The sequence below is a fragment of the Amblyomma americanum genome, chromosome 6 (genome assembly GCF_052857255.1).
Source record: "Amblyomma americanum isolate KBUSLIRL-KWMA chromosome 6, ASM5285725v1, whole genome shotgun sequence".
NCBI lineage: Eukaryota > Metazoa > Arthropoda > Arachnida > Ixodida > Ixodidae > Amblyomma > Amblyomma americanum.
The window spans coordinates 97051163-97078972 of NC_135502.1; the positions used below are offsets into that span (position 1 = coordinate 97051163).

The following is a 27810-nucleotide window of genomic DNA, read 5'->3' on the forward strand; positions in this document are numbered from 1 at the left end:
TGCAGCAGTACCCCTAACAGTAAGTCAGTTAAGACCGTAACACCGATTAAAATAATAGAAACAAGCAACATAGCGGAATGCTTCAGAGGCGCGCACTTAAGTCGGACCTGATATTCACGAGTTACAGTTCTGTGCCTAATAAGCAAGCTATCAAAAATATTTTCAGTGCCGAGAGAGGGCGACAATTTTGCAATTTTGTCTGTGAATATTCGAAACTTTCGTACAGCACATTGATTATTTCTTGTCGACAGTAAACTGTTGCGGTGTGCGAGTAGTAATTTTACAAAACACAATCGAGAAAGAATCGAGTGTTTCTGCAACGGAAACGAATAATGAGTAGCCTCTCAGCAGTGTCTGTGTGTAACTGATATAGAAAGGGGTTCTTTCAGAGACAATGAAACAGTGAGAGCTTTCTTCTAAAGCTAATATGTGGGTTGTAAATCGCAAAAAATAACTTCATCGACGGCGTATAGATTTTCAAAGCGAGCTTTTTTTTTTTTTTTCTGCGGTGACTGGAGGCAGAGAGTAAGGATTCGGTTGAAAATAAAATACAAACATTTCGCCTAAGCATTTGGTTCCCTCTCAACAGAGCACACTGATATAAAAACTCTATTAACTTAACATTACATAACAGCGTCATTCCATTCGAATGACAGTAAATGTTTCAGTATGGCTGGGTAGTTTGGCTAGTGACTACAGCTCTGAGATGAGTTGCAATAAAAGATCAGTACACTGAAACAGATTGAGTATCCTTCAAGAACTTTGAGGTTTGCTATATTTGTTGTTTCCACAAATATGACGGGTTATTGTCTTATATCACTATTTCCGGCAAATTCGCAATCTGAGATTCCTTGCGACTTCAGGCGAATGAGTACGGACGTTTGCACACAGTGAGCGCTTTTTTTTCTGACGTGATTTTATGCACTGCACTACGTTAATTTCAGTTTTAGTCACACTGACCTTAGGTTGTAACAAAAAATATTATTTGCGGTAAAGTTCATCCAAGCGTTTTCATACATCTGTTCAATCAGAATTCTTTGCTATATATAATACTTTTCGGGGAGAAAGTCTCAGCAAATGTTGTGGGTTTCTTGAAACTATCCGCGCTCGAGGAATGCACTCTGGAGAATATTTGACAATTATCTTCAATTAGTTTGCACTCTATTCCCTCAAAAAGCGGTAACACTTTTTCTATTTTTATTCTAAGCCCATGTAGTGTATTTATTGTTTCGATTGTTTTTCAGAATTTAATATGCACGTTTTGTTAACAAACTTATTCATAAGCTTCTTAAAGTTTTTAATTAAACGATTCAGATCATTTTGTGTACTTCATTTATTTTGCTGCACCAATTTCTGTATTATTGAGTCACTTACCAAACGGAGGTGTGCCTGACGGTTGATACCTTAGAACCTCCTTTTGTAAAGAAAAACAAAACTCCTAAGCTTTACATGTACAAAATCTATAAACTAAAAAATAAATGAAATCAAGGGCAGGCTAACGACATGCAGTTGATATATTCGTTATTTTTGCTTGCTGGCATCAGCACAGCTGCGATCGACAATTCGCCAGGAGAATTCTTAAAAAGGCATTTCAATTTTAAATGCGCGAAGGAGTGCCTTTAGCAAGAAGACTTTGAAATTGTGTTGTCTTTGATAGCAAAGGCGTGAAAAGTTATGGCCGAAATCAAAATTATATTCGGTGCTCCTCGGCGCTGTGCCCTCATTTCCGGTAAAAACTCGAAATATTGATCACAATGATATATTCTGTACGCGAATTTGAGTCTGCATTAATTATGCAACACTGGAAGTCCGTACTCTATTCTATTTTTGCTTTCTGCGGAAATACACCTATGCGAGTTATGCGAAATTCAGCTCATTTAAAAATTCGCTTTAGAAATGTGAAAAACTTTAGTGTTACCGGATCTAATTCAAAGGTTTTTTTCGTGCTTATTACAATTATGAAAATGACGTGAGCATACCTTTTCATGAGAATATTTTGCACCCGTTACAGGGGGAAAACCTGTTGCAGACACGAATATTCTCCTCTCTTCGTAAGTAAAATAAGGCATCAGAAGGAAATGCATAAGATGCATAAGTGCATAAAATATTACTAGAATACCATATGTTTGCCCTAACGCCAAGCTATTCTCGATGATCTGACTATTCTTCTGTAGGTCGCGTTTAGATATAATTACAGGGGGCGCCTGTTCAACAAACTGAGTACGTTATCCTGACGGTAATACTTACAGGCCGCATTTTGACAGAGGCAAGATGCGAAAATTCCCTTGTTTTAAGATTTGTTGTGCGTTATAGAACCCTCCTTATGATATGAAAACACACTTTATTCTATAAATGAGCACGACTTTAAATGAAAACATAATCGTAATTTACCGGATAAAATAAACAAATTGGGCAAAGTGCCGGTAGAAGTGCCCGAAAAATACAAAGCTTGGCTTTCCAATGCCCGGTAACATTGTGTTTCTTCTTTAAGAACTGTCTTCCTGGCATGAAAAAACCATGAACCCTCCTGGTGTTCGAGGCTAGCGTTACTCTATCAGTGGTATTCCTTCTCTTAGGATGTTAGAGTAGGTGTTCCTTATTTCACTGACTGCACTAAATTGACGTATATCCATTAGGAACGATTACAAAAATAGGAGAAACGAGATCACTTTATTGCCATTCACATCAAGTTAGCATTCCTTATTTTGTATTCTCACTAGTTGCTTTTCTGTTCTAGATGGCTATTGCGTACAATGCAGATTGAACAAGCCATGAAAAGCTATCAGTCATTATTTTAAGCAGGAACCCCCTTTGCCGTCAGCACACAGGGCACAAGTATTTGGGATATGCCAGCCCATGTCGGGTTGCAGATTTGATGCATCCAATATATTCTTGTACATATTTATGAAAGTAAAAATTTTCCTAGACGAGCACTCACCTCTTGCTAAGTGCCTCCAGGGCCTTGCTTTTTGCAATCAGAAAACACCACGTCAGAACCAGATTCAGTGAATTGGCTCGGCACGCCACTGCTCCTTACCTATGACCTCGTAACCTAGACAGACTGACGAAGGACACCTGTCATGGCGAAGGACACCTGTCATGGTTAACCTGTTCCCTGTCTTTCTTTCTCTCTCACAATCAACACCGAAATTATAAATTTATGTTTTATTTCCACTGAAACGCGCTTTCTGTTTATTACGCCTTTCTGCTGGTGAAGCAAGTACAAATAAACGAATGCTGAAGAAGGCATGAAACTATTTTTTATTTCCGCAGGGATTTCATGGAGTTTACAAGGAGCGATACACATAGGTGAAAGATGACTAGGATTACCTCTGCTTCCGTACTCAATGAATGACCAAGAGTTCAGCTTTGACGATATTATAACAAGGAACAAAGAGCACAGTTGGTGTGAGATCCACCCGATAAAACGTAATAAGTTCCTCCATAAGAGGAAGCCAGCAGAGCCTTCTATTCCTTCATATAGCTATCACAGACGCACCTAGTAGCCTTCTCGTTCCTCCTAAAGTGGAGGCTCAAGACTTCTTGTAAGCCATGCACCTATTAGCAAGGTGTATTGTTACTTTAAAGCAAGGGCTTTGTTCGCACCTTCTATTTACAGCTTGGGCCCACTCCAGAAGCTCGTGGAATGCCTGTTGCTCTCACGGCTCTCTGCAAACCACACTCATCGCCAGAAGCGTGCTTCCCCTAAGCAGCCATCTTCTGCGAGTCCCAAATACGGTCCAGACTAGACGTCGGGGTCCCGCGGGGCTGTGGGTCTTTTTCTATCTCGCGCCAGCGCCGGAGATTATCCGCCGGAGCGACCACTAATTCTACTCCTGTATGCGTGGACACAGTGGTTGCGGGACGCCATTAGTAAGATGAACGAGCCCGATTCGTGCGGTGGGCAGCTTGCGCGGCCTCATCGACGGGGTAGATGCGGCCGGCGCGTGTATTCTGGGAAAGGTGTACTTACCCCAGACGAGGTTCGCGGGCATCGCACGAGCATGACGGAGGCGGAAACAGGGGCTGCCGGGGGTTCATGCGGACGGATACTAAGCGGCCTCTGGAAAGCTAATCCAGCGGGGAAACGTGCGGGCGCCGATTCTAAACTGAAGTAGGCATCAGAACCGAAAATGTGTTCCGGCTATCGAGCGGTTACATTTCCGGCACTGGCGTACAGACTGCGCTCACGCCGAGTGCATGGTGTCGACGGTTTTTTTTCTGATACACTGTTTCATCAGTGCTGTTCCTCATGTGCCGTGCCTTTCGGAGTGCCGTACGGTAAGTTTTCCACCGCAAGAGCCGAATTGTTTTCTTGGCGAATATGGAGCGAGTACGAAGCACAACCTGAATACAACACGCGTGCACTGCTGCAGTTCGCTATGTACACAGGAAAACAGGATCAGGGCCGTTAGATCAGAAGTACGCGTTGTGTGCATACAATCAACTATGTGGATATCTTTCTCAACAGCGTTTGTGCTTAGCTCAAGGTTTTATAATTTCCTTCTTTCTCAATGACTCTGAGATGGCGCATGGCAAGCCACGCTTAAGAAAGAGCTGCATTGCTTATTTTACATTTTTCAGAGCTTTTTTTTTTTATAAATGCGCCTCTTCGTCAGCGTGCGCCAACGCTTGTGATATTAAATCAGTGTAGATCACAGCCCGGTGCTAATGCTTCGCTATGGTAAAGTGAATGTAAGAAAAAAAAGTTCGGGAAAATTCGTCGAAAAAAAAAGGTTTTCCTGCCAAAGTGTTATAACGACCAGCAGGCTGCCCACAGAACGTGCAATACAGTTGTAAGGACAAGTAAACAGCCAGAGTTGCTAGGGCACCCTCTGCAGAGTTAGCTTCCTGAACGGTTCTTCTGAACGAGCATTTGCTATGCACAGCTTTAGTTCGAAACCACTACTCCAGACGTAACAACCCCGTGCAAGAATCTTGTTACCTTGTCTTGTCGGGTAAGCTCGAGTAGTAAGTCTGGTAAGCGGGGGTAAGTTCGGGGGATACTGCGGCGCAAGCTGCAGCCAGCGGGAGGAAGCGGACGATCGTCGCGTCAGCTGCGCGAGAGGTTGTTCGGTAAGAGCAACACGGGTCGAACCATCCCTACCGGTGGCTGTAACAGAAACAGGTATCTGCCAGTACAGTGGCGCATCGCTTAACCGCTACGCTACTGCTTTGTTAGTGGTATGAGGACTCGCCCCAATCTTTGAATGTTAAGTAGGGAATGACCAATTCTGCATATATTCATATTATTAACCAACTAAAGACATCGCGTCAATTCCTTAAAGCGAAGCTTAAGTGCCCTAGCTCCAATTGAAAAATGAACACCTGCTTTCACACGTCTACTAGGTTAAAATACGCTAAACGCGTAACACTTTATTTTTCTTTGGCTCGTTGCGGTTGTAGTATGAGGCAATGTCTTCACTCTTGTCAGTGTAGTATATACCATGAAAGAGCTGGTATAAACTAATCCGACCCTATTTTCAAAGTTCAGCACGCACGTGACTTTCTATGGCTCCTAATGAGCAGTGGGCTTTTGCAGCGTCTGCAATGATTGAAAGGGAAGAGGTTAAGGCACAGATGATTGCGCAAAGCCTGGATTTACTCAGATGCGATGCAATGAGAACTTCAAGTTGTTCCTCACACGATCGCACATTTTTGTCATCAGTGTCTGCCAACTGTACAGGTGTCCCTTTTTACTTAGCGTTGACGTTCTCCTGATCTTAATTTTTCATAGCGAAAGATACGCAATTAGATAAGAAGAACGTTTTCAGTGCACTTATTCGATGGCTCAGTCCATGTGTATGTCGACAAGTTTCACTAAACTAGAGGAGGAACAGAAGTTCAGTCGAGGCCAGTACTACATGGCTCCGTGAACTACTATATGGCCCTACTATATGGCTCTTGCTATTGCTGGGCCTGTTCGCCTGTCGGTGATTCCCTGAGACGGTGTAAAGCACAGCATTCCAAGAGGAAGGTGGACGTTAAACAAAATGTGAAGAGAAAATGGCAGCGTTACATGTGTAAAATGTGTTCCGTGTCTGTCTTGATGCCCGGAAAGCTGGTACACTGAGCTATTTCACGCCATCTAAATGTGCACAGGGTTAATGTGGGAAGAACAGCGTAAGTTTGAGCTTGGCGGAGATACGTGCTTGTTCCACGTTGAGTGAGTAGTACTGCTGAGGAAAGATAGCTGATGCTCTTGTTGGGCTCGCCTTTTTCGCTCTTTTGTGTTAATGCGTTTTCGATAACGTTAAATTTGGCAAGCGGATCGACGGAACTCGAACAATTATTTCGTGAGTCAGATGATGACCAGACTCATTTCTCTTAATGCATTCGGGGCATGGTATCCAGCGCAGGCGGATTGTACGGTTGTAACTGCGGTGGAGAATTACAGTAGGATGCCGTGTAGCTGGTGTTCTAGGTGTCTGCGTCGGACACTGGGTGTTGTTTTCGTTGGGGTGGCGTAGATTTTGGTGCTTTTGTGTTAAATGTGTAGCGAGGCCAGTTCTGTTGCTCACATTATCCAGCGGGCTTCCAGCGGGCTTCCAGCGGGGTTATGCTGGGAAGTTGAACAATATAGTATGCCGCGATCATACGCTACTTATGAGGATACACTGACTGATCACGTTGAGCATTCAAAGAGAAAACTTTTTTTTCAAATTTCCTAGCACGCCAGCTGTAGTAACAGAAGCCTAGCTATGGTGCACATGAATTAAGGTCAATATAACGGGAAATAAGTTATCGCATTTTTTTCTCTTACAGTAGTAATAAGATCGAGGCAGTAAACATCAGCTTTTGTACTCCCAAGTTAGGGCATCAAATATTAGTGGGTCTGTTCGTTCTATAACAGCGACTGCATTCCTGGTTTGATATTTTGTAGAGCGCAGATCAAGAAGCGACACATGGCCCTAGCCAATGTGTTCTAACGGCAACGATTCCGCGCCAGTTCCTATGTCATATGAACCACCAAGCACGGTCACCTTATTTTTATCCCAACAGGCACTTACAAATGTCCCTTCCTTTGAATCAAGGTGTACTGTCGAGTGGTCTGAAGTAGACCTGTGAGCACTTTAAAGACATCAATAAGTACTTCATCTAGGCATTAAATGGTAGCTGAGGCAGTAATAGAAACATAAATTACATTCATTCTGCTTCTAGCAGTAGTTAGCCTCACATGTGGATCAACGAATATATGTGCACCGAAAGCAAAAACAAAGCAATTTACAAAGATTGAACAAAAGTTCACTCGCGTGCCTTTTTTGTTGAAACCTGCCAGCCTGTTCAGCTATCTGCACGTGACATTCTCAGCGATGATTGGCTGCTTTCAAATAGCTCACGATCTGTACACGGGAAGTACTCAGCCTCATAACGTGAACATAAGATGTCAACTGTTGCTTTGTTGTTAGTGCGTCACTGAACAAAACAAACATTGGTGCTTCTGCCAGAGTTTCAGCTTGATTTTTATTCGAACAGTTTTCTTGCGAGCATTTGATACACGGTCGGGCCTTCGAACGCGTTTTAGGTGCAGTCGGCATTCGCTGTGAGTTGGATATTTATTGCGGGGCGAGCGGTCTGTCCAGCTGAGTTCGGGAGGCGTCAGCGCCAGCATCACCGGCGCCGTTGAAGAAAAGCGGCAGCGACAAAGCACGCTTCCCGCGCGCACCCACGAAGCCCGGCGGCTGCTCCAGGTACACGTCTTGACGCCGGCCTCGAGCACCGACAAATCCCGGGGCACCGTGTCCTATTGGCATGCAAAGTATTCGAGAGAGACTAGTAAGAAAGGAAGAGGAACAATGTATACTTCCTATGTCACAAACTTCTTGCGTACGTTCATCATAACCAATGTCAGCTTTTTCTTTCTGCTGTTTCCTCTAACAAGACGTCACAGTTCATGTATACTATCATTCAGAAGCTGCTCGCACTAAGTGCCTGCATTTAAACCAAGGATTTAAAACTAATGTATGAAAGTTCTTTACGTTTGATCCCATGTTCTAATGCGTACCACACTAAGGCTTTCCATACAGACACAAGAAGTCAGCTTTGTGAGCACATAAGTAAGGTTTGCCTTTGTTAGGGACTACATTAGAAGGGTACTGCTGAATTCTTCTTGCTGCTGCTGAATGACAACGTGGGCCAGTAATTAACTGGAGAGTTAGGATGCCACACAGGAGTTACTGCGCTCTTACTTGTGATAACTGCGAGGCGCATTGTCAATGCGAAGCATGACACAGCCGATAGTTTGGATGTGAGGCTGCTGTTTCATCAATTTGCATTAGAATCCTTCCTTAAGAGATATGCTACATGACAGCAAATTTACTCCCGTCACTGGATCTAAAACAGTTGCGTAGTTCGTTAACAGTGAAGATATTTATGTAAGACGTAACTAACAGAAACAGACACCTAAACCTCCGCCTTGACGGTATGACGCGATAGCATTAATGCGGCCATATATGCGGCATTGTTCATTCTCGACTTTACATTCTTATTCCCCTGAGAGTCCTCAAACCACAGCTGGTGCAGTGGCACTGCTATTAAGCAATGCGCCGATGCACTGCGGTGGCAGGTGCGGCCACCGTGTAAAGCTTGCGCAACCTTGGTTGCTTTTCCCGAGCAACCTCTCGTGATCTATCACTAGTTTAACAGGCACCTGCCACCTGCCACGGTCAGTTTGCTCTAAATATGGTAGGCAGGTTGTGATGACGCCACACGGTCACGTGACCTAGGTGGCCAATCTAAGCTGCCTCTTCGAGATTTTTTGCTCACAAATACGACGAAGACGACAACGCCGGATTTTCTGCAGAGCGGCAGCCTTGACGCTATCGCATTAAAGCATGAGAACAGGGCCACGTGCTCTGTTTGCCGTATTTGTCGGAGGTTATTCCGACCACTTTCATAGGTTTGCATCGGAATAAAACTATGCAGCAGGCATGAACAGTATTATGACGGTATCGTAATAAGAACTGTTGAAACAGACCTGGATGCTACAAAGCGAATAACCTCACCGCCGGCCGACCTCTACACCCTTTCGTTCACTAAATTACTTTCTCTCTTTCTCTGTTCAGTCTATAACCAAATGAGGCCGCCTATATCGGTGGCCTGAGCTATCCTTGTTTCCAACAAAAGAAATATGAACGAATTATTGGGCACCATACACGTTTATCGGCCTGGTCGACTGACATGGCTACATAACTAAGCAAATCAAAGTGGAAAAATGTCTGACCTGCACGTCACCGTTGTCTTGAGAGCGCTTCCGAAGTAAGGCTGCGTCTCGAAGCAACCGTTGCAACAGGTTGGCCAGCTCGGCGCCGCTCTGTACATGACGGTCACGTGACGGCCATGGAACGAAGCATGCGGCACGATAGCAGACAATATCCTCGGTTTAGCGCCGAGGATTTTTGAAGCAATAAATTGTTCGCCAAATACCCAAGTAGGAGAGCACTTGTAATTTTCCAAAAGTGGGATCGCTGCGTCAACAAGATAACTGGCCTAAATGGTAAAGAAAATGCAACAAGGCTATGGCCAACTATAGTGCGTTGACAAGGATACGATATGAAATGCCGACTTATTTCAATGACATCTTTCCTCGGCCGAGCGCCGGTCTTCCTTAAATGTTTAACGAGATTCAGGTGATTTATCACAGTGGACAGCAAAAGTGTGCTTGCTCCTGCAGAAAGAATTGGACGGATAGATTAGCAATCTTCATGGAAGCGTATTAATTTCTGCGCCGATTAAGCTGCATACTTTTTTTGTGTGTGATTAGGCATCACGAACAAGCGCCTATAGCCTTTGTTCGAGCCGTGGAAGAGATAATTTTGCCTGTTTAGAACATACAAGCCTTTGTAATATCAATTTTACTTCGCCAAATCTTAACCAGTATGTCGTACTCTGATCAGCTGAATTCTTGCAACACGGGGCCAGGTTTTCTCTAAAAGCCTACCTGGAAGGTTGTCATTGTCAATCAGACCTTATCCACGAGTGTCATGAAGTATATAAATCACTTTAGCAACACCTGTATTGTAGATAGCATCAACACCCAGTGACCGAGGTTGTGCAACATTATAACAACATAGTGTTCTGAGTTACTGCTGGCAAACACTGCAGACGATGTGAACGTGAACACTGCGGCCTTTCTCAGCGATGAATCTCTTCAGGTTTCAGGTGCCTCGTAAACGTAAACTTAAAAGTGTTCACAGTACCATGGTGGAAATGCTGCGCTGCAGGTTCCTTGAGTACAGATCGGGGCCAGCACCGTACAGCTGCATGTACTGAGCATGGACGGCGGTCAGAGACAGCAGTGCTGTCAGCAGGGCCAGCGTTGGTCCACACCACGTGATATCCCTCATGATGGCTGACCTGCAAGCGTCGCAGGTGCAGTTGCTGAGCGCCAACGCTGTCACAGTCGTCCACTTGTTGCTGACAGTGAACCGCAAAATAGACGGCTGTGATCTCTAATAAAACGACGGTTTTTGTTTGGCCCGAACAGAAGCCATATCATTTTGCGTTAACATTAGCTTTCTGTTTTCAACACTGATTTACACTGCACTTATCAGGCATTGTAATAAGAGAAGAATCGCTGCACGCTCAGAAACAAATATAAAAGAAGCATCTCGCTTAATGTTTTGTTAAAATTCGATCATGTATCCTTCACGGCTATTGCTTTGAGTCGCGCTTAATTTTTAAGTCTCATTTAAAAGGTCCGCAGACTCCACCCCACTCCCCATTAGGAGCGAGAGAAGCGACTTTGACGAGACCGTGAAAAAGCTACTAGTGGAATCATGAAGGAGCGCAATGCGAAGTGTCAGAGCCGACTTGAATTCTTTTATCAGACTTTCACCATCTTTTCATTCTAGTCCCTTCCACACAAGGCCGAGTTTTGTCAAAGTGTTCATGCTCCAAAAAGTCTAATAGAGACATTTGTGAAATAATAGCAAATGTGCTACAGTCATTTAAAGACCGAAAACTGAAATTGATAGATGAGCACAGAGAAATAATGGAATAATGACACGGGGCCAGCTCTTTTCTACCGTACTTCTGTGTTCGTGCGTGAATTGGGCTTTAGTGCTTTTAAATTATGCACCATGTAGATCGCCTGCAAGATCTATCGCATCTGTTTTGCCCTGAACCTATTCTATCGTTCGTTTGCTGTTGTACAGTTATGATGCATTTCATGCAACATGCGGCGAAGGCAATGACTTGCTGATTGCATCACCGAGTCCACTTCTAAAAAACATTCTACCCAGCAAATAAATAGTTCGCTAGCGGAGTTCGTGAATATTGGCTGAGTTCTAAGCCACCAGGGCCCAGATTCCGGAGCTGAAGCTGAACCGTCGCGTTTTACCTTACCAAAATCTTTTCTCTACAATTTACTGAAGGGCCTCAACGAAAGAGCTGTGCGCAATAATGTACAACATGCTCGGGCAAAAAATTTGAACATTGGAAAACCGTTAAGGCCGTGGTCCATTCTCCGATTATTTCATCGCTTGTTTCGAGAAGTTAAAACTGTCATAGGAAAGAAATCAGGAAGGCTTTTCGCGATAAAGAAGCTTTACTAGGAAATAAATGCAAGTCTGTCGACGAGAGATCGGCGGATATATTGATTGTCATGGTGAAATCTTGCAACATGTGAAAAATTGCGTTAATAAACTCTTTCCCGGTCAAAAACTGCTTCTGTCCAGAATTGTTGGGCATGGGTCCGCGACCAGTGCTGCTAATGTAGCTTAGATACTGGCTAATTGCCTACAGTTTTTAATCCTAGCACAGTTTACCATGCTAGCTTTTCATGCTAGCAAGGCACGGTAAGCTCCCTTGTGTTGTTGCCACCCTGCAGAATTCCGTGAGCAGATCCCGCCATTACCGCAACGAGAACAGCTTTCTCTTTCCAGTAGAACGTCTGGCTTTATCTGGGCCAGCTAACCACCTTTTGAGTAACTTGGCGCACAAGATGGTTGCTGACGTCATGCATTATATAAGAGAGCCTGTGAAGGTAAAGATACGTGGACGAAAGGCGACCACCACTTGTACAGCGTCACTCACAAGATGAAAAAGACTAGGGCCAGGAGTGACGTAGGGAAGTTTTTATAGGCCGCAACAAGCCAGGTATAATTTGCTGTTCGGTGAGCAGTCCTAGAGGCTTCCACAAAAACAAGCCAGATGAGTTTGGACGCTCACTGTGCTGGCGCACCATTGACAATAAATCTCCGCTGTTGCGCCGTGGTCGCCACACTCGGGGAACTGGTCGGCGCGCCAGTCCCATGAAAAAATTTTTTAGGTAGTCTATATTATGTCCATAGACTTCTGTCTATAAGGTCTATAGATTCTCTATAGACAAACCCTTCAGAACACTCTATAGGCATTACAAATCCTATATACAGTCCATAGACAATCTATATATTTATGTCCACACACTTTTCGTAGATTTTTGTCTATAGAGAGTCTGTGGACTATGAATAGGCAAAGAGAAATATCTATAGGAATGCAGTAGAGTCGGTAAGAAGTCTACAGGCTCTCTATAGACCATTTTTGTAACGGGTCGCCGCCGTTGCGTACGCGCAAACTACCTGCCGTCTTCGGAAAGTATAAATTTAGCGCTACGCAGCGTTTCATGCCGACACTACAAATTCAATAAAAGTGAGTTTAGAAAGAACCACGCAGAAACGCGTACATGAGATATTATTGAAGATTTCTGCTTCTTAAAGATGATCCCAATCAGCCTCCGCAAATAACACTCCGACATGGTAGCGTAGAAGCACGTTATCTTCAATGCAGCGCACCTATTCTTTGCAGGGATACAGTTTCGTGACTTTTCTAATTCGAAGGGTTTTCTACAGTTCATTCAGTTGTGTTTTTTCGTTGTGAATATGGGCGATTATACATTTCTTTTTCCTGACTCAAGAAAGTTGTTCAGTACTAGCAAGTGCTCGCGCCACCTTTTCTTCCTCACCAAACGGGCTGTCAGGTGGAAATATAAAGGTGAGTGAGCACTACCAAAAACCCAAGATAGCCAACCGTCTGTTCCCAACACGTCGTAATTGTGTCGCATTTTGATAAAAATGGAGGACACATTTTCTCTAACAGGCTCGGTAACAGCATTCTCAAAGGTAGCCTGCGTGCCATTCTCGCTCTTTTAGCGAAAAGATAAAAGAGGAGACATAATAAAAATGAAATGTGCAAAAACAACCGACTGCTCGAACTGTTTATCGCGTTGATAGTAGGAGTGGTAAGAGAAGAGAAGACAGTGCTACTTGAAACAATATGCTATCTTAACCAGTAATCAGCATTGCAATAGAAAGAGGACTTTGGCGGACATGGTCGCTCACCTGTGCTGTCCGCAAGCCGTGGAGATCTCGCAGAAGCCAACCCCATCTGGTCCCTTATATACCTCCCGATAATGGGCTTGACACGTGGGGGATCGCTGGCTGCTAACCTGTCGCCGCGTCGGCGTGACAGGTGGCGAACGGCTCTCGTAATAGGAGCTGCCCAGTAATCCCACCCCCTTGATCGACGCCGAGTGGTTTTAAATCTGCTTAGCGTGGCCCGAGTGCTCGGATAGGGCGCAATCAGCGCACATTCCAGACTCCCTCATTGTCCCCTTCCCGCGTCGGTTTCGCTACCGTGTCCCTGCCGCACGCCGTAGTTCCGTGCAGCGGTTCAACCGGCAGGGAACTCCAGCCTGCCTCAATAAGACTATAGAATGCGTACAAGAGGTGTGCCTCAGGGTCAACGGTAGAGAATGAAACGCGTTTTGCGCTGCATCATCCTTGGTCTTGAGGTACATCCTCACCCTAGTTACAGGCTTTCCTGAGTAGCCTGCAACGTACGCCTAAGATAGGTAAATGTTCCGTAAGCTTAGGATATGAAATTTGGGCCCCAGACTTTTCAACTTTCTCGCTACACAAAGCAGTTTGCCTGAAGTGCCGTAGACTCGGCAGCGGTGCACGCAAGTGCTGAGATGAAGCGTGGGGGTTGTCTCGTAGTGGTTCGAGCATCTGACGCTCCCCACGTCAGCACTAATCGGCATTCGTGTAGTTGGCGTCGAAAAATACCACACACAGGCACCTCGTCTCTTTTCGTGTGACATTTCCTGCCTGTTACTTCTTTGACCCCGCATATTCTCACTGACTACTCTTTAATACTTGGCAGAACGCGGTGTGGCTGCAACAATCCTTTTTTGGATGTATTGAATCACTCATTATAGCTGAGTGGGAAAGTGTTGCAAATGCTTGTGTGTGTTCGGAACACGAGAACTGGTGCACGGTGGTATAAAATATGCTCCATTATCCTCAAAGTGTAAGTAGAAAAGGCGAACACAAAGGCACGTTTAATTTTGTTCCGGCCCTTGCATAAAGCCCCTTAGAGGCCTCGACATTTTGTCATCGCATTTTTCTATTCAGGTTAACTAAACATAGATTGGTGATTCATGTTATTTAAATTTAGTGTCCCACCTGATATCGGCCGAATATGATCTGTGCACCTAAACGCAGCGCACTTGGTGACACAGGTTACTGGGAGAAAAGCAGGGTCTCGAAGGAAAATAAATTCGTGGCTAGGAAATATTCGGCAAACATTTGTGCGAAAAAATTAAAGACAACTAATATCTTTAAAAGCGATTTTTACAAAAAAGCTCAAGTTTACATCATTATCAAGGGTAGGTATGCGTTGCAATAAAGCAGAAGCACATTTCAAGGGTGCTCAAAGATGCTGGTAGCCGCATTCTGGTATCGGTGATGTCCCTAAGCTGTTAGAAGTGCCATCGCCTTTGTCTTCGGTTCAAACTGGGATAAAGCACTTGGCATCCCAGCCAGCTTTCGCGGCTTTTAGAGCCGTCCACATCAGCCAATTCTCTTCCAACTAGGCAGCTCGTTCGGCGTCCCTCGCAGCTTTGATTGATTTACATAAGACCACAATCAGCTGCTTCTCTTTTTCGTGCTGGGCAGCGTGCGCTCAGCATCCCTCGCTGATTTCATTGTCCGGCGAGCTGTGGAGCCTCTACCGTTGCAAGGCTAACACGCAGAGGAAAAGGATCCCGGTCGGTTAAACCGATGTCTTATTCGGGCTGCAATTTGACGCACAGATGGCGTACGACAGTCTTCCTGCTTTAATGCCATATATCACTGATTGGATCAGAATTAATTAAAAATCTACCAGGCCTTTCCCCGGGAATAGAATTTAGGGAGGCGTGTATACATATCTAGGGGGGAGGGTGCTGCACGTAGAGGGGAAGTGGCAGTCATTTATAATTTTTTAGTTGTGTCGATGTATCGCGTAGGACTGGCAGCGTTGATTGCTCCAACACTCATGACGAACATTAGTAAAGACTGCTTCACTTTACACAAGGACTACAGCCGCGTATATAAACAGACAAAACTAAAGAATAAATCCTTGTTGGAGAAGCACCGTCTTGGAGAAACTCCATGTTGCAGAAACTCCATATTGAAGAAATTGCCTGTTGGAGAAACTCCCTTTTGAGAAACTCCATGTTGGAGAAACTCCAGGTTAGAGAAACTCCCTTTTGGAGAAACTCCAAGTTAAGGGCCACACAAATTGAGTCAAGAAATTGCGCGGCAGTTCAGACTACTAACAATACTAGTACTTTTCAATACCACTAGCGCAACGCAGACGTGCAAAATGCTGTAAAACGCGCCTACCGGTGCTCTAGGTATAAATATCAACTCAGTAGTAAAACACGCAGACCACGAGGCCGAATCCACGCAGAACACTGTACACATGCGGAAGGTGGCTATCACAGCTTTGATATCATCCTCGATGATTTGCAAGAAAATGACATATCTAGATATGAATTCACGACTGCTACACTCAACATTTGTTATAATATATACAAGTACACGCATTAAGCTGATCAAAATTGTTCACACTAAGATATAAACATAAATTTAAACCGACACGAGAGTCCATGCAGTTGCTACTACAGAAAACCTAAAACACCACAAATATGCAAATTCGCAACCTCATTCCGAACAGTTGCATCTGCCTCGGTTTTTGCTATTACATCCGACGACTTTAAGGACGAAATTGATCAAACACTTCAGTTATTGTTAGTTTATCTCAGGCGTCTGGCAATGCCGGGTATTGGATGATTATGTTCAACTGGCCGTAAAACATTTATTCCTAGGAAAGAGCGTGGTGCTAAGAAGTGGTCGAGAGTACAGGTGCAGTCAAAAGTAAATGGAAGCCGCGAGAGCGTGCCAAACTGTGTCGCAGCGCTTTCTACCGCCGGCTCTGGTAACTGATTAGCTCGGCCGCCATCAAGCAGCGCGCACTATCAGCCGACCCTTATCTGGAGCGTACGGCCATCCCTTTTGGCGGCTCGAACGGATGCTTGTTGCTTTTCAGATACGACACCACGGATTTCTCTGGCCCTACCGGCGATGTGTTTGAAGAGCGATTCGCGCCGTTTGGTAATACCCAGCAGCTGGCACGTGCGGCATCGGGCATACGTGACAGCGAGCACTGCCACGATTGTTTAGTTATGTTTTTGCCACGAGCAGCGTGCTGGTGAGCACTTGTTTCATTTCTTATGCTCAGGTTGGAGGGATGGATTGCACCGGTTTTTCGAAGAGCGATGCCGTCCAGAGTACCTGAATATGAACGGCGCAACATAATTCCCCTCTACGTTGAAGGTGTTCCTCAGCATACTATAAGTCGTCGAGTTGGACGATCGATCGGTGCTGTGAATAGGATTTTCCAGGAATATCGAGATGAGGATGGCCGCATTGAAGACGCCCCTCGTTATGGGAGACCATGATTCACATCGACAGAAGTCGACGAACTCATCATGGCAGCGGTGGTGGCTGATCCATTACAGAATACGGCAGATATTCGAGAGGCCCTTTCTCTGAACATCAGTGAGGCTACAGTCCGCCGACGCTTGCATGAAGAAGGACTCAGCAGATGCGTGGCCACTCAGACACCTTATAGTTAACAGATCAGCAGAAGCGCGCTCGACTGGACTTCGTGCGAGCCCATGAAGAATGGCGAGTAGGCGATTGGGTTGAGGTCATCTTTACTGATAAGTCGACTATAACCTCAAGATGTAATCAACAGAGCCGAGTATGGCGCCCGTAACACTGCAGGTAAGAATTAACTATATTCACTTAATGATATCGCGCTTTGCAATTGCCAGTGCAATGTTTTCGGCGTGGATGAATAATTCTGTGTGCAATGCTCAAGTGGGCGTTTCGGAATTTGTTCCAGAGGCCTTTAACTTTGTCTGGAAGCTAGAGATCATGCCTGCACGTCAACAAACCGAATTTTAAAACGGGTTCGAACCCGACCGCGGCGGCTGCGTTTTTATGGAGAAAAAACGCTAAGGCGCCCGTGTGCTGTGCGATCTCAGTGCAGGTTAAAGATCCCCATGTGGCCTCAATTATTCCGGAGCCCTCCGCTACGGCACCTCTTTCTTCCTTTCTTCTTTCACTCCCTCCCTTATCCCTTCCCTTGCGGCGCGGTTCAGGTGTCCAACGATATAAGAGACAGATACTGCGCCATTTCCTTTCCCCCCCAAAAAAACAATTATAAAACGGCGCTTTCCCACATGTCTAACGATAACGTTTTTTTTTTTGCACGTAGGTATCAGCTGGGGTACTTGCACTATTTGCTCAGCAGTGGTCGCACGGCTGTGAATGTTTGGGGAGCCATCTGCAGAGATGGACTGGGCCCACTTGCGCAGCTTCCAGCGAAGTTTAACTCGGCGTCCTACTGTGATGTCCTTGACAGTTACCTCGTCCCGTTCGCCGTGGACGAGCCCTTTAAGGATGAATTTTACTGGCTTCAGCAGGACCACAGCCCCGTCCACAAAGCTAAAGTCGTCCAAGACCTAATAGAAGAGCGAGGAGTTCGACAGCTGCAATGAGTGCCTAAGGGCGAGGACTTCAACATTATAGAAAATGTGTGTGAGATCTTAAATCTAGCTTGGCGCACATGAACTTGGGCGCAACAAGCAAATAAGAATTGTCGCTTGCTTTTGCACCGGAATGAGACCGCATTATGCAAGACCACGAGTTTGTGCAACCTCTGCACGATTCTCTGCCCCGGCGCATGGAAGCAGCGATTCGCCTTAACCGCAGTTTCACGCGCTTCTGAAACGCGTTTGCTTTTGCACTTTATATTTGTTGTTCTTGTGAAACTAACCCGATGAAATTCTTCCTAATAAGAAAAATAAAGAATCCCCTTGTTACGTTCGACTTCCTGAGCACGCGTTACTACCTGGCCAATTCGCAATGCGTGCCTTTCGCGTATTTTACATCGTCATCTGTTACATAGAACACACAGACTAAACCAGCATCGTGTCCTTTTGAATATTTAGTGGGTATTCGTTCTAACATATGCGAGGGTAGATGCACAACTTAAAATAAAACAAAGAAGGCAGCAAAAAGATAGAGGGCTGTTCATTGCTGGTCCTCGTTTCATGCGCGGACACTGGAGAAGCCACGATATACCATGTAAACCTAAGAACAAGAAAAAAAAACGCCCGCGACACGCCGCTCACGGCAAAAACATAGCTAAACAGCCGTGGCAGTGCTCGTTGCCAGGTATGCCCGCGGCCGCACTTGCCAGCTGCTGCGTATTACCAAACGGCGCGAATCGCTCTTCAAACACATCGCAGGTAGGGCCAGAGAAATACGTGGTGTCGTATTTGAAAAGCAACCAGCATCCGTTTGAACCGCCAAGAGGGATGGCCGTACGCTCCAGATAAGGGTCGGCTGATAGCGCGCGCTGAATGCTGGCGACCGAGCTAATCAGTTACCAGCGCCGGCGCTAGAAAGCGCTGCGACACAGTTTCCCACGCTCTGGTGCCTTCCATTTACTTTTGACTGCACCTGTACTACATAGCCCTCGACGACTTTGTCAGTCCACACCACCGCCAGAAGTTTGATTGTGGGGCCAGAGCTAGCCAACACGGTCTCTCACCGCTCGAGCGTAGGGTTGGTAACCCGGTCACCCGGGAGTGGCGCTATTTTTGCAGTCCCATAGAATGTGACCGTAGCTGGCTTCTCGGCCGCAGTGTTTTTAATTCAGGCTGTATTGGTCAGGATAAATGTGTGCGAGCAATTATGGGCGCGTATAGACCTCGTCTGCACAGGACATCACGTAACCTCTTGTTCTGTAGTCAGGCTTTTGTGCGGAGGGAGAAAAGTTTTTCTCTCTAGTTTAAAATGATTGGATAGATCATGATACGTGATCATGGAGTTATTCGTGAAATTCAGGGAGCCAGACTCATCCGTTGCCCGGTCGACGACACTTCGGAGTTTATTGTGGATTGCTCAGCGCGCTGCACTATGCCGCCGCCAGACTGGCCGCCACAGGCTTCTTATAGGCGTCACCACGTGGCGCCATCATCTTGCTGCACGCTTCTCCTGCTTGCACCCTGGCCCTGGTTCTTTAAAGCCCGGGCGGTCGTCATATTCGCGGTACTTCCTTTCGTCTAGAAGTTGTGGTTTCTTCCACCACAAGTCAGCTTTAAACGATGTGTGCCTCTTAGTACATGCCCTTCTGCCGCTTTTCAACAGCGCACCCCGTTCTGTCTAAAAAAAAGAATAGTTACGAATAAAGGGGGTGTATTCAGAAAAAAACAACGGTGGGTGCACACACAATCTAGGGGATGTTTTGGGAAGTCGCAGAACTCCACGACGTCGGCAGCATCGCAGTCCGAAAACAAGCAGCTTTCGCATTTGTAATACAGGTGGCGCCGTCGGGTGGCTAACCGAGTAACGATTGTTTCACTAGAAGCTGCGATGAGGGGGGAAATGAGCGGTTCATTTTGAGACGCTTTACTGACTGCTTTACCCGTATTTAGCACAAGCGTACCTAGAAATCGACTTCAAACGATTCACTCATCTCCCCCCACCCCCCCACCACCACCTCATCGCTGCGTCAATAGTAAAGCAATTGATGGCGCTTAATTCTGATCGAATCAGGCAGGCACATCATCAAAACGTATTCTCCCCACAGCCACGGAGCAGGCGCGAATACTAGCCAATGCGGGAGAGTAGAAAAGGAGGATAGAAAACTGCCTTGATCGGTCGGATTTCTGTATAAGGCTGGAATTGCAAAAAAGAGGAGGTGCTGGTACTGGAATCAGTAATTGACATTATAGATTTTTTATAGCTAAAAGCAGGTTACACGCTGTAGCTGCGCCATATATCTATGCACCGCGAGGAACAAAAATCTGGATTATAGAGTCGGTATGTGGTCTCCGAAGCAGTGTGCACATACGTACCTAAACGCATATTGAAACGTCAAGGCACTTGGGTGGCACGTATTTCCATGAAACGCCGCCGTACTGAGCTGCTGTAAAACCCCGCAGCCGAGAGCAAACAGCGTGACACTAAAGGGATCACCTGAGCAGTCGAAGATAAGCCCTTCAGTGCAGTGAAGTTAGCGACTTCATTCCTTGTAGGCTTGCCGCGTTATCCGGCTCGTTATCCAGGACTCTTCTTCAAGCAGCATTTACTCTTTACTGTAGTAGAATACATATCGGCTCTGTATAACAAGCAAGAAGAACAACGCCAAGGTTCATAAGTTAAGCTTATAGAAGAAACTCTTCGTGCATTCTGATACTTCTGCGCTTCCTAGAAGTACATCGTACTCTAGCAAGCGAAGTTCATGCGCCGTTAATGGGCGAAGTGCCTGGCCGTCCACTTATAAGCTGCGAGACTAGATGGCCCTTGTGCGCTAGGCCCACTATAAACGTCGAGAAATGAGCTCAAGCTGCGATATAAAGTGTATTATCCGCCATAAGCGCGGATAAAAGACACGTTCTTGGGATATAGGAGAAAATGCACATGTGTTGTGAAAGGTAACCACCTGCAGTCAAGCTGGTAGAGCAGTAACTGTAGCAAAGACATACTGTTTTTTTCCTCTATGACTGATTTCGACCAACTTTCACCGCTTCCAGAAGGAAGACGATGTCAAATCGCAGTTCCTATTTTTTACTGCGATATAAGTACCAGTGGAATATAAGTACCAGTGCGATATAAGTACCAGTGCGATATAAGTACCAGTGTGTGTGTGTGTGTGTGTGTGTGTGTGTGTGTGTGTGTGTGTGTGTGTGTGTGTGTGTGTGTGTGTGTGTGTGTGTGTGTGTGTGTGTGTGTGTGTGTGTGTGTGTGTGTGTGTGTGTGTGTGTGTGTGTGTGTGTGTGTGTGTGTGTGTGTGTGTGTGTGTGTGTGTGTGTGTGTGTGTGTGTGTGTGTGTGTGTGTGTGTGTGTGTGTGTGTGTGTGTGTGTGTGTGTGTGTGTGTGTGTGTGTGTGTGTGTGTGTGTGTGTGTGTGTGTGTGTGTGTGTGTGTGTGTGTGTGTGTGTGTGTGTGTGTGTGTGTGTGTGTGTGTGTGTGTGTGTGTGTGTGTGTGTGTGTGTGTGTGTGTGTGTGTGTGTGTGTGTGTGTGTGTGTGTGTGTGTGTGTGTGTGTGTGTGTGTGTGTGTGTGTGTGTGTGTGTGTGTGTGTGTGTGTGTGTGTGTGTGTGTGTGTGTGTGTGTGTGTGTGTGTGTGTGTGTGTGTGTGTGTGGGTGTGTGTGTGTGTGTGACAGACCGGGCCCTAGACTACGCGGAGTGCGCGACAAACTAGTCACCAAACCGCTCCTCAGAAATATGCTACCGGGCTTGCGCGCTGGCAGAATACAAGCCGGAACGCGGGCCCTGCATATAAAGTACCTCAATCCTCCTACAGCCCTATACACCGATGCAGCCGATTTTATTTTCAGACAAGGGACCTTCGAGATCTGCGTATCCAAACTGATAGCAGTAAGAAACGAGTGCATCTCTGCGGCCTCGATCGCGGTCAAGTTCGCGGAGCAAGCAGGTGAAACGGCCATAGCCTTTGGCCATAGCCAATACTGACGCTGACATCATTGTCAGTGATTCAAATACTGTCATACGCAACTTCTAGCGTGGGAGAATATCCCTAAACGCTAGAAACATTTTAAAAAATGTTACACTAGAACTAGAGATTGAACTGTCATGAACTCCTGCCCATTCATTAAACCCAGCGAACGAAGCAGCCCACCAACACCTCGAGGTTTTGTCGGCCGAGCGGTGGGATCTCGTCCCGCGGTACCCGAGATGCATGGTGTGATTTCTTATTACGACATTACCCAGTTCTACAAACTCTCTAGAAGAATCTATCCTCCTCTGCACAACTCACTCTCCAAACACCAAGAGGTGGTTAGGAGAAGACTTCAAACCCCTTCTTACCCGAACCAGTAGAGCGCATATGGCAGGTTCTCTCACGTCATGAATGTGTTCATTTTTTGTTAATATTACTGACAATGAAGTGTTTGCATTTTCATTGTGACTGCCCTTGTAATAATTCTTTTTTGTTTTGTACGACCTACCCCCTTTACTATAATGCCACTGTGGCGCTGTGGGTAAATAAATAAATAAATGAATGAATGGCCTTTACCAACATGCCTCAAGAGAAAAGTGTACAACAGCTGTATCTTACCGGCACTCACCTACGGGGCAGAAACGTGGAGGCTAACGAAAAGGGTTCAGCTCAAGTTAAGGACAACGCAGAGAGGTGTGTAAATAAAAATGATAGGTGTAACGTTAAGAGACCGGAAGCGGGCAGTGTCGGTGAGGAAACAAACAGGGGTTAATTGCATTCTAGTCGAAATCAAAAGGAAGAAGTGGGCTTGGGCAGGGCACGTAATGCGAAGGAAAGATAACCGCTGGTCCATAAGGGTAACGGAGTCGATTCGAAGGTAAGGCAACCGTAGCAGGGGGTGGCATTAGGTTAGGTGGGCGGATGAGATTAAGAAGTTTGCAGGCAAAGGACAGGGTTAATTGGAGACACATGGGAGAAGCCTTTGCCCTGCAGTGGGTGGTTATGATAATAATGATGACCCCCGCCCCTACAGTTTCAATGAGGTCTATAGACGGCTAAGTATCGAAAAGTTCCAGGTGCAGCGAACGGATTTCCCGTAAATACAAGGGGTTTGCACGCCTTGGGATAGTAAGCGGTTCTTCGTACTAGCCTCAGCGCCGCTTTGCTTGCGACCCTAGTGATCCTCTTGTGTATTCGTATACAGTTCATGCTATTTCCTTTTTAAATATTCACAATTTAAACTTTTCATGGCCGGCCGGCTCACGAAGCTCTGGCCATAATATAAGGATTGAGAATGAAGTTCGCGCCGCTCCTCGCCTTCATTTCCAGAGGAGGCCTACTGCTCAGGCTGCAATGCTCAAGTCCACCTTCACAGCAGCATCGTAACAAATATTAACAAATATTGGCAGGGGTTTAGCGCTGCCGTAGACGTGCGAAAGCAGGTGCTCATACTGCAACTCGAGCAGACACGTTAAGCTCAGCCATAAGGGCATGACGTGTTATGCTTATTGGGTTAATGCCCACATAAGCAGGACTGGTCATTCTGTATTTAGTATTCATGGATGGCGGAGAGTGCTCATCCTACCAGAGTAGTGGTCACTGCACTGGTAGAAGTCTGTTCTTATCATAGCCACCGGTAGGGGATTGTGCGCCCCCTGTTTCTCTTCCCGAGCAGTCTCTCGCGCAGCTGGCGCGACGCTCCTCCGAACTTTCCCTAACTTGCCCACTACCAGAGGTGACCCCAGTATTACTAGGGTAGAAGCTTCGATTCCTAGGCAACGGCACTAAATCTTATGTACGTACAGTGAACGGAATACTAGCCGGAATTCTTGTTGGACGAGCCGCTATTCTGGGTTAGATCAACTGGTCGTGAGTTACAAACCGTAGCCTGCCTACGTCACACTGCTTTATCAACGACAGGCACCACACTAAGTATACCCACTACGACTGCTGCTGTAGGGAGCACGGGAGCGTCACTCTTCATCACTGCTATCTACTCTTGCTGGGGCTGTACGTAACCACAGCAGCATAGAATAATAATAATTGGTTTTTTTTTTGAGGGGGTGAGGAAATGGCGCAGTATCTGTCTCATATATCGTTGGGCACCTGAACCACGCCGTAAGGGAAGGGATAAAGGAGAGCGTGAAAGAGGAAAGGAAGAAAGAGGAGCCGTAGTGGAGGGCTCCGGAATAATTTCGACCACCTGAGGATCTTTAACGTGCACTGACATCGCACAGCACACGGGCGCCTTAGCGTTTTTCCTCCATAAAAACGCAGCCGCCGCGGTCGGGTTCGAACCCGGGAGCTTCGGATCAGTAGTCGAGCGCCGTAACCACTGAGCCACCGCGGCGGGTAATAGAAGGAACAGCCGAGACGAGTTTGCAGAGAGGAGAGCGTTCTTTTCGGACGAACTCTACAGCTCTTCGTTGAAGAGCGCGTCAACGTCGGGCCCCCAGAGCTCGAGCAGCTCCTTCCACAGCGCGGCGGCGCGCTCCCGGGTGCGCGTGGCGAGCTCCGGCAGGCTGTCCAGGATCTCCAGGCGGAGAACCGCGGACAGAACCCGGAACCGGTCTCCCTGGTGCAGCTGCGTGCAGGACGCCTGCAGCTCGCGCTGCAGGTACCGCTCGCGCCAGTCTTCGAACGCCTCGCAGGCGGTGCGGAAGTTCTCCTTCATGTCGGCGATCAACTCTCGCCGAGCTTCGGCCATTTCGTGGCGCAGCTGGTCGCGCTCGCAGCCGCCCTGTTCGGTCTTCAGGCAGGTGCGGCAATCCTCGAGGAACTGGTTGTACCTGTCACGCAGCGGAGGAGAGGGCGAGCAGTGTATAGACGTGGTGTGATAAACGATGCTACAGTATGTGCATTGAACATTGCACATCCTTTCGCGGCCGCTCTAGAGTAAAGCTCCTGCAATCAATCAATCTGAGGTCAGCTCTCTATCCACACATATTCCCAAAAGAAAACTTATGCTCCTTTCACACAAGTAGGAGAGTAGCCGTGTGCCTTGTGGCATCGGAAGAGAGGCGTTCTGAAAACATTATGGTTTGGCTTGGTTTGCGGTAGTTCAACGTCACAAAGCGACACAGGCTATGAGGGACGCCATAGTGAAGGGTTAAAGAATTAAGTTGGGCTAGTTGGTACTTTTGATCCACAGACTGCGACATATTACTAGCGTTAAAATACAAAGGACAAAGAGCAGAAACACACAGGACAGACGCTAGACAGACGCTAGGCTCTGTCCTGTGTGTTTCTGCTCTTTGTCCTTTGTATTTTAACGCTAGTAATATGTCGCAGTCCGTAGTGAAGGGTTCCGGATAATTTGGACCACCAGCGTTAAAGAACCCCAGGAGGTCGAAATTTTCGGAGCCCTTCCTAACGGTATCCCTCATAGTCTGAGTCGCTTTGGGACTTTAATTCCCCCCCCCATACCATCTTGCTTTCAGAACGCCTCTCTTCCGATGCCGCAAGGCACATGGGTACTCTCAAACTTGTGCAAAAGGAGCATAACTTTCCTTTTGGGAACATGTCTGGATAGAGGGTGACCTTGATTGAAAACGCGATGACAAAACATGCGAAGACGCTCGGGTGAATAGTAACTACGAATCTTCTCAAACTTGTGCAAAAGGAGCATAACTTTCTTTTTGGGAACATGTCTGGATAGAGGCTGACCTTGATTGAAAACGCGATGACAAAACATGCGAAGACACTCGGGTGAATAGTAACTACGAATCTTCTTATAGTTAACGGTATTTCATTCTGTGATTTCGCACAATAACATTGAATGGTGCCAGCGACTCAATGTGGCAGTATCGAATAAACATAACTGATGTGTCCATTTCCAAAAGCACTCGTACTGCTGCTACCACATCAGCGTCCGCTTTTTAGTGCGAGGCAAAGTGTAACAACGCCTGTGTAGTGTGCAATGCCAGTGTACGACAAAATAACCTCAGGTGGTAAAAATTAATACGGAGGCCTTCGCTGCGTCGTTTCTGATTGCTTTCATGCAGCTTTAGGGCGTGAAATCCCAGGGCCATACACACGAAAAAGTGGTACTCTCGCAAAAACAGGAAACCTGCTGGTGAACTCTCTTTATAGGCTGTTTGCTATTAATCTAAATAACCTAAACAGTGAAATGCCTCCTTCGGCAGAGTACGGCTGACTGAAGAAATGCTTGCGAACCTTCACTGCAGGGAAGAAAGTTTCTAATTTCTTGCAACGTTCAGAGGATATTGTAATAGATGTATATATACAGCGCGTATATGACGCAAGTCGGCCGGTACGGAAACAGTAGAAAGAAAAATGCATGCAAAAATATGTACTCGACCGTGTACACACTGAGTAGCACTCGCAGTAAGTAGGCCTACATTCGTGAAATGGGCTGTTAAAATAAATAAATATACAGTCTACGCAACATGCACATGGCGAAATACGCCAGAAAGAAAACAGAAAAGGAGTCTGCAGAGACCATGGACAAAATAGACAAGTTAGACGAATAAAAGGACCAAAACTGCAAAATAAACAGAAAGTGCAGGAAGGAAAAAGAAAAGACTGCGCGCAGATTACAGATGGACTAGCAAAGCCTAGAGTTGTACTTGTCTTTTCTAATACAAAATGGTTTGGTTTATCGTTTATGGAGGTTTTACGTCTCACACCGACTTAGGCTGTGAGGGACTGTCGCGCCAATCAGCATGAGGCCGGCACGATGAAGGAAATGATTGATTTACTGGCTGAAGTATTAGAACGTATGGATGGCGTGCAGACGCCGGCACGAGGAGGGAGCTCAATTCGGCTGCACTTCGGCGTCAGTATCTTCGGCTGTTGGTTCTGCTCCTGCAGCATTCCCCGTGCCCGTCTGGACCTCCGAGGAGTGCGGATGTGTCCTACCTCTCCTCTCGAGACGTACTCGTTTTTGACGACTACGCCTCGCCTCCGCCGCGCCCGGCGCACCCTCCTGCCCGCCCCTTGGACGATCGCAAGGAGCTCCGAGCGCGGCCAGCGCCGTCCGGCGCCCATCCCAAGAAGCCACTAGGCCTTCCCGCCGACTCGCCGCCCGCGTAGGGCCCCGTCGCCCTACTCCTAGTAGGCCTACCCGCCCGGCGGCCGCTTCGGCGGCCGGGTAACCCTCGCCCGCCGGGAGAGCCTCTTCGGGCCGTCGTCGTCAGCTGCAGCGGCGGCGGCCCATGTTTCCTGTGAACCCCCAGCAGCCGGCGCACCTGATGACGGCGGCGGCTTATTCGCCTACCTGAATCCTGCTGTGCTGCCCCGGACGGAGCGCGGCTTCCCTGCGGCCCTCCGCCCTCCCCGCGCGCACTCGTGCGTGAGGGGCCCCGACGCGCCGTCGTCATGGCGGTTCCCAGCGTCTCCACCCCCTGCTGCTGTCCTGACGCAGCTCCCGGCGTGATTTCGAACATCACCGCCGGTCCCTGGTCGCCAGCCTACTGACGCCCTGCTGTCCTCACAGCCCCTGCGCGCCGCCGGCAACGGCGGTTCCCAGCGCACCCCGCCGCGCTGCCTCACAGCAGTCTACCAGCGGTCCCCTACCGGCCACCCTTCGGTGGCTCTCTGCAGGCAGCCTCGGCTACCTGCAGCCTTCGCCTGCCCTGGTCGGCCCTCCGGCTGCTCCGGGGTCACGGCTCCCTGCCTTCGGCAGGCCCCCGACGACGCGCGCCACTCCCAGCGCGCGCCGTTCATCTTCCCCACCCCAGCGAGACGGCTGCTTGCTGCGTGCCCGGTGCCTCGGGTGTTGTCTCCGTTGCCTTGTGAAGTGTGAAGTGCTGTCCTTGTCTCGTGCCACCACCCCAATCCCCCTCCCCTCCCCCACATCCCAATCCCCTTCCCCTGGCCCCTAAGAGTGATGCCCACGAGGCCAACATAAGTTGGGGCCAGTATCCCCCTCCCCAGAATATCCCATAGTACCAACCACCACCACCACCTGCAGCGTAAGGCCCCTGCTGCTGCTACAGTTGAC

At 47.2% G+C, this 27810-nt stretch overlaps 2 protein-coding genes and 1 long non-coding RNA gene across 3 annotated transcripts; 1 reads left to right on the plus strand and 2 right to left on the minus strand.

Moving 5' to 3' along the window:
• Window positions 1-4941: 4941 nt before the first annotated feature.
• Window positions 4942-13344, minus strand: LOC144095400 (uncharacterized). Its single transcript, XM_077629152.1, has 5 exons — window positions 13320-13344; window positions 10200-10356; window positions 9224-9313; window positions 7432-7744; window positions 4942-5057 (listed from the first exon to the last, which is right to left on the minus strand). The coding sequence occupies exons 2-5, from the start codon at window positions 10344-10346 to the stop codon at window positions 4942-4944; spliced, it is 666 nt and encodes a 221-aa protein (XP_077485278.1). The 5' UTR covers window positions 10347-10356; window positions 13320-13344.
• Window positions 13345-16440: 3096 nt separating this feature from the next.
• LOC144094864 (uncharacterized) lies at window positions 16441-18196 on the plus strand. The gene is made up of 2 exons (XR_013306606.1): window positions 16441-17093; window positions 17590-18196. It is a non-coding gene; the product is annotated as an uncharacterized LOC144094864 (long non-coding RNA).
• Window positions 18197-24223: 6027 nt separating this feature from the next.
• Window positions 24224-24843, minus strand: LOC144093897 (uncharacterized). The gene has a single exon (XM_077627645.1). The coding sequence runs from the start codon at window positions 24718-24720 to the stop codon at window positions 24259-24261; it is 462 nt and encodes a 153-aa protein (XP_077483771.1). The 5' UTR covers window positions 24721-24843; the 3' UTR covers window positions 24224-24258.
• Window positions 24844-27810: the final 2967 nt, after the last annotated feature.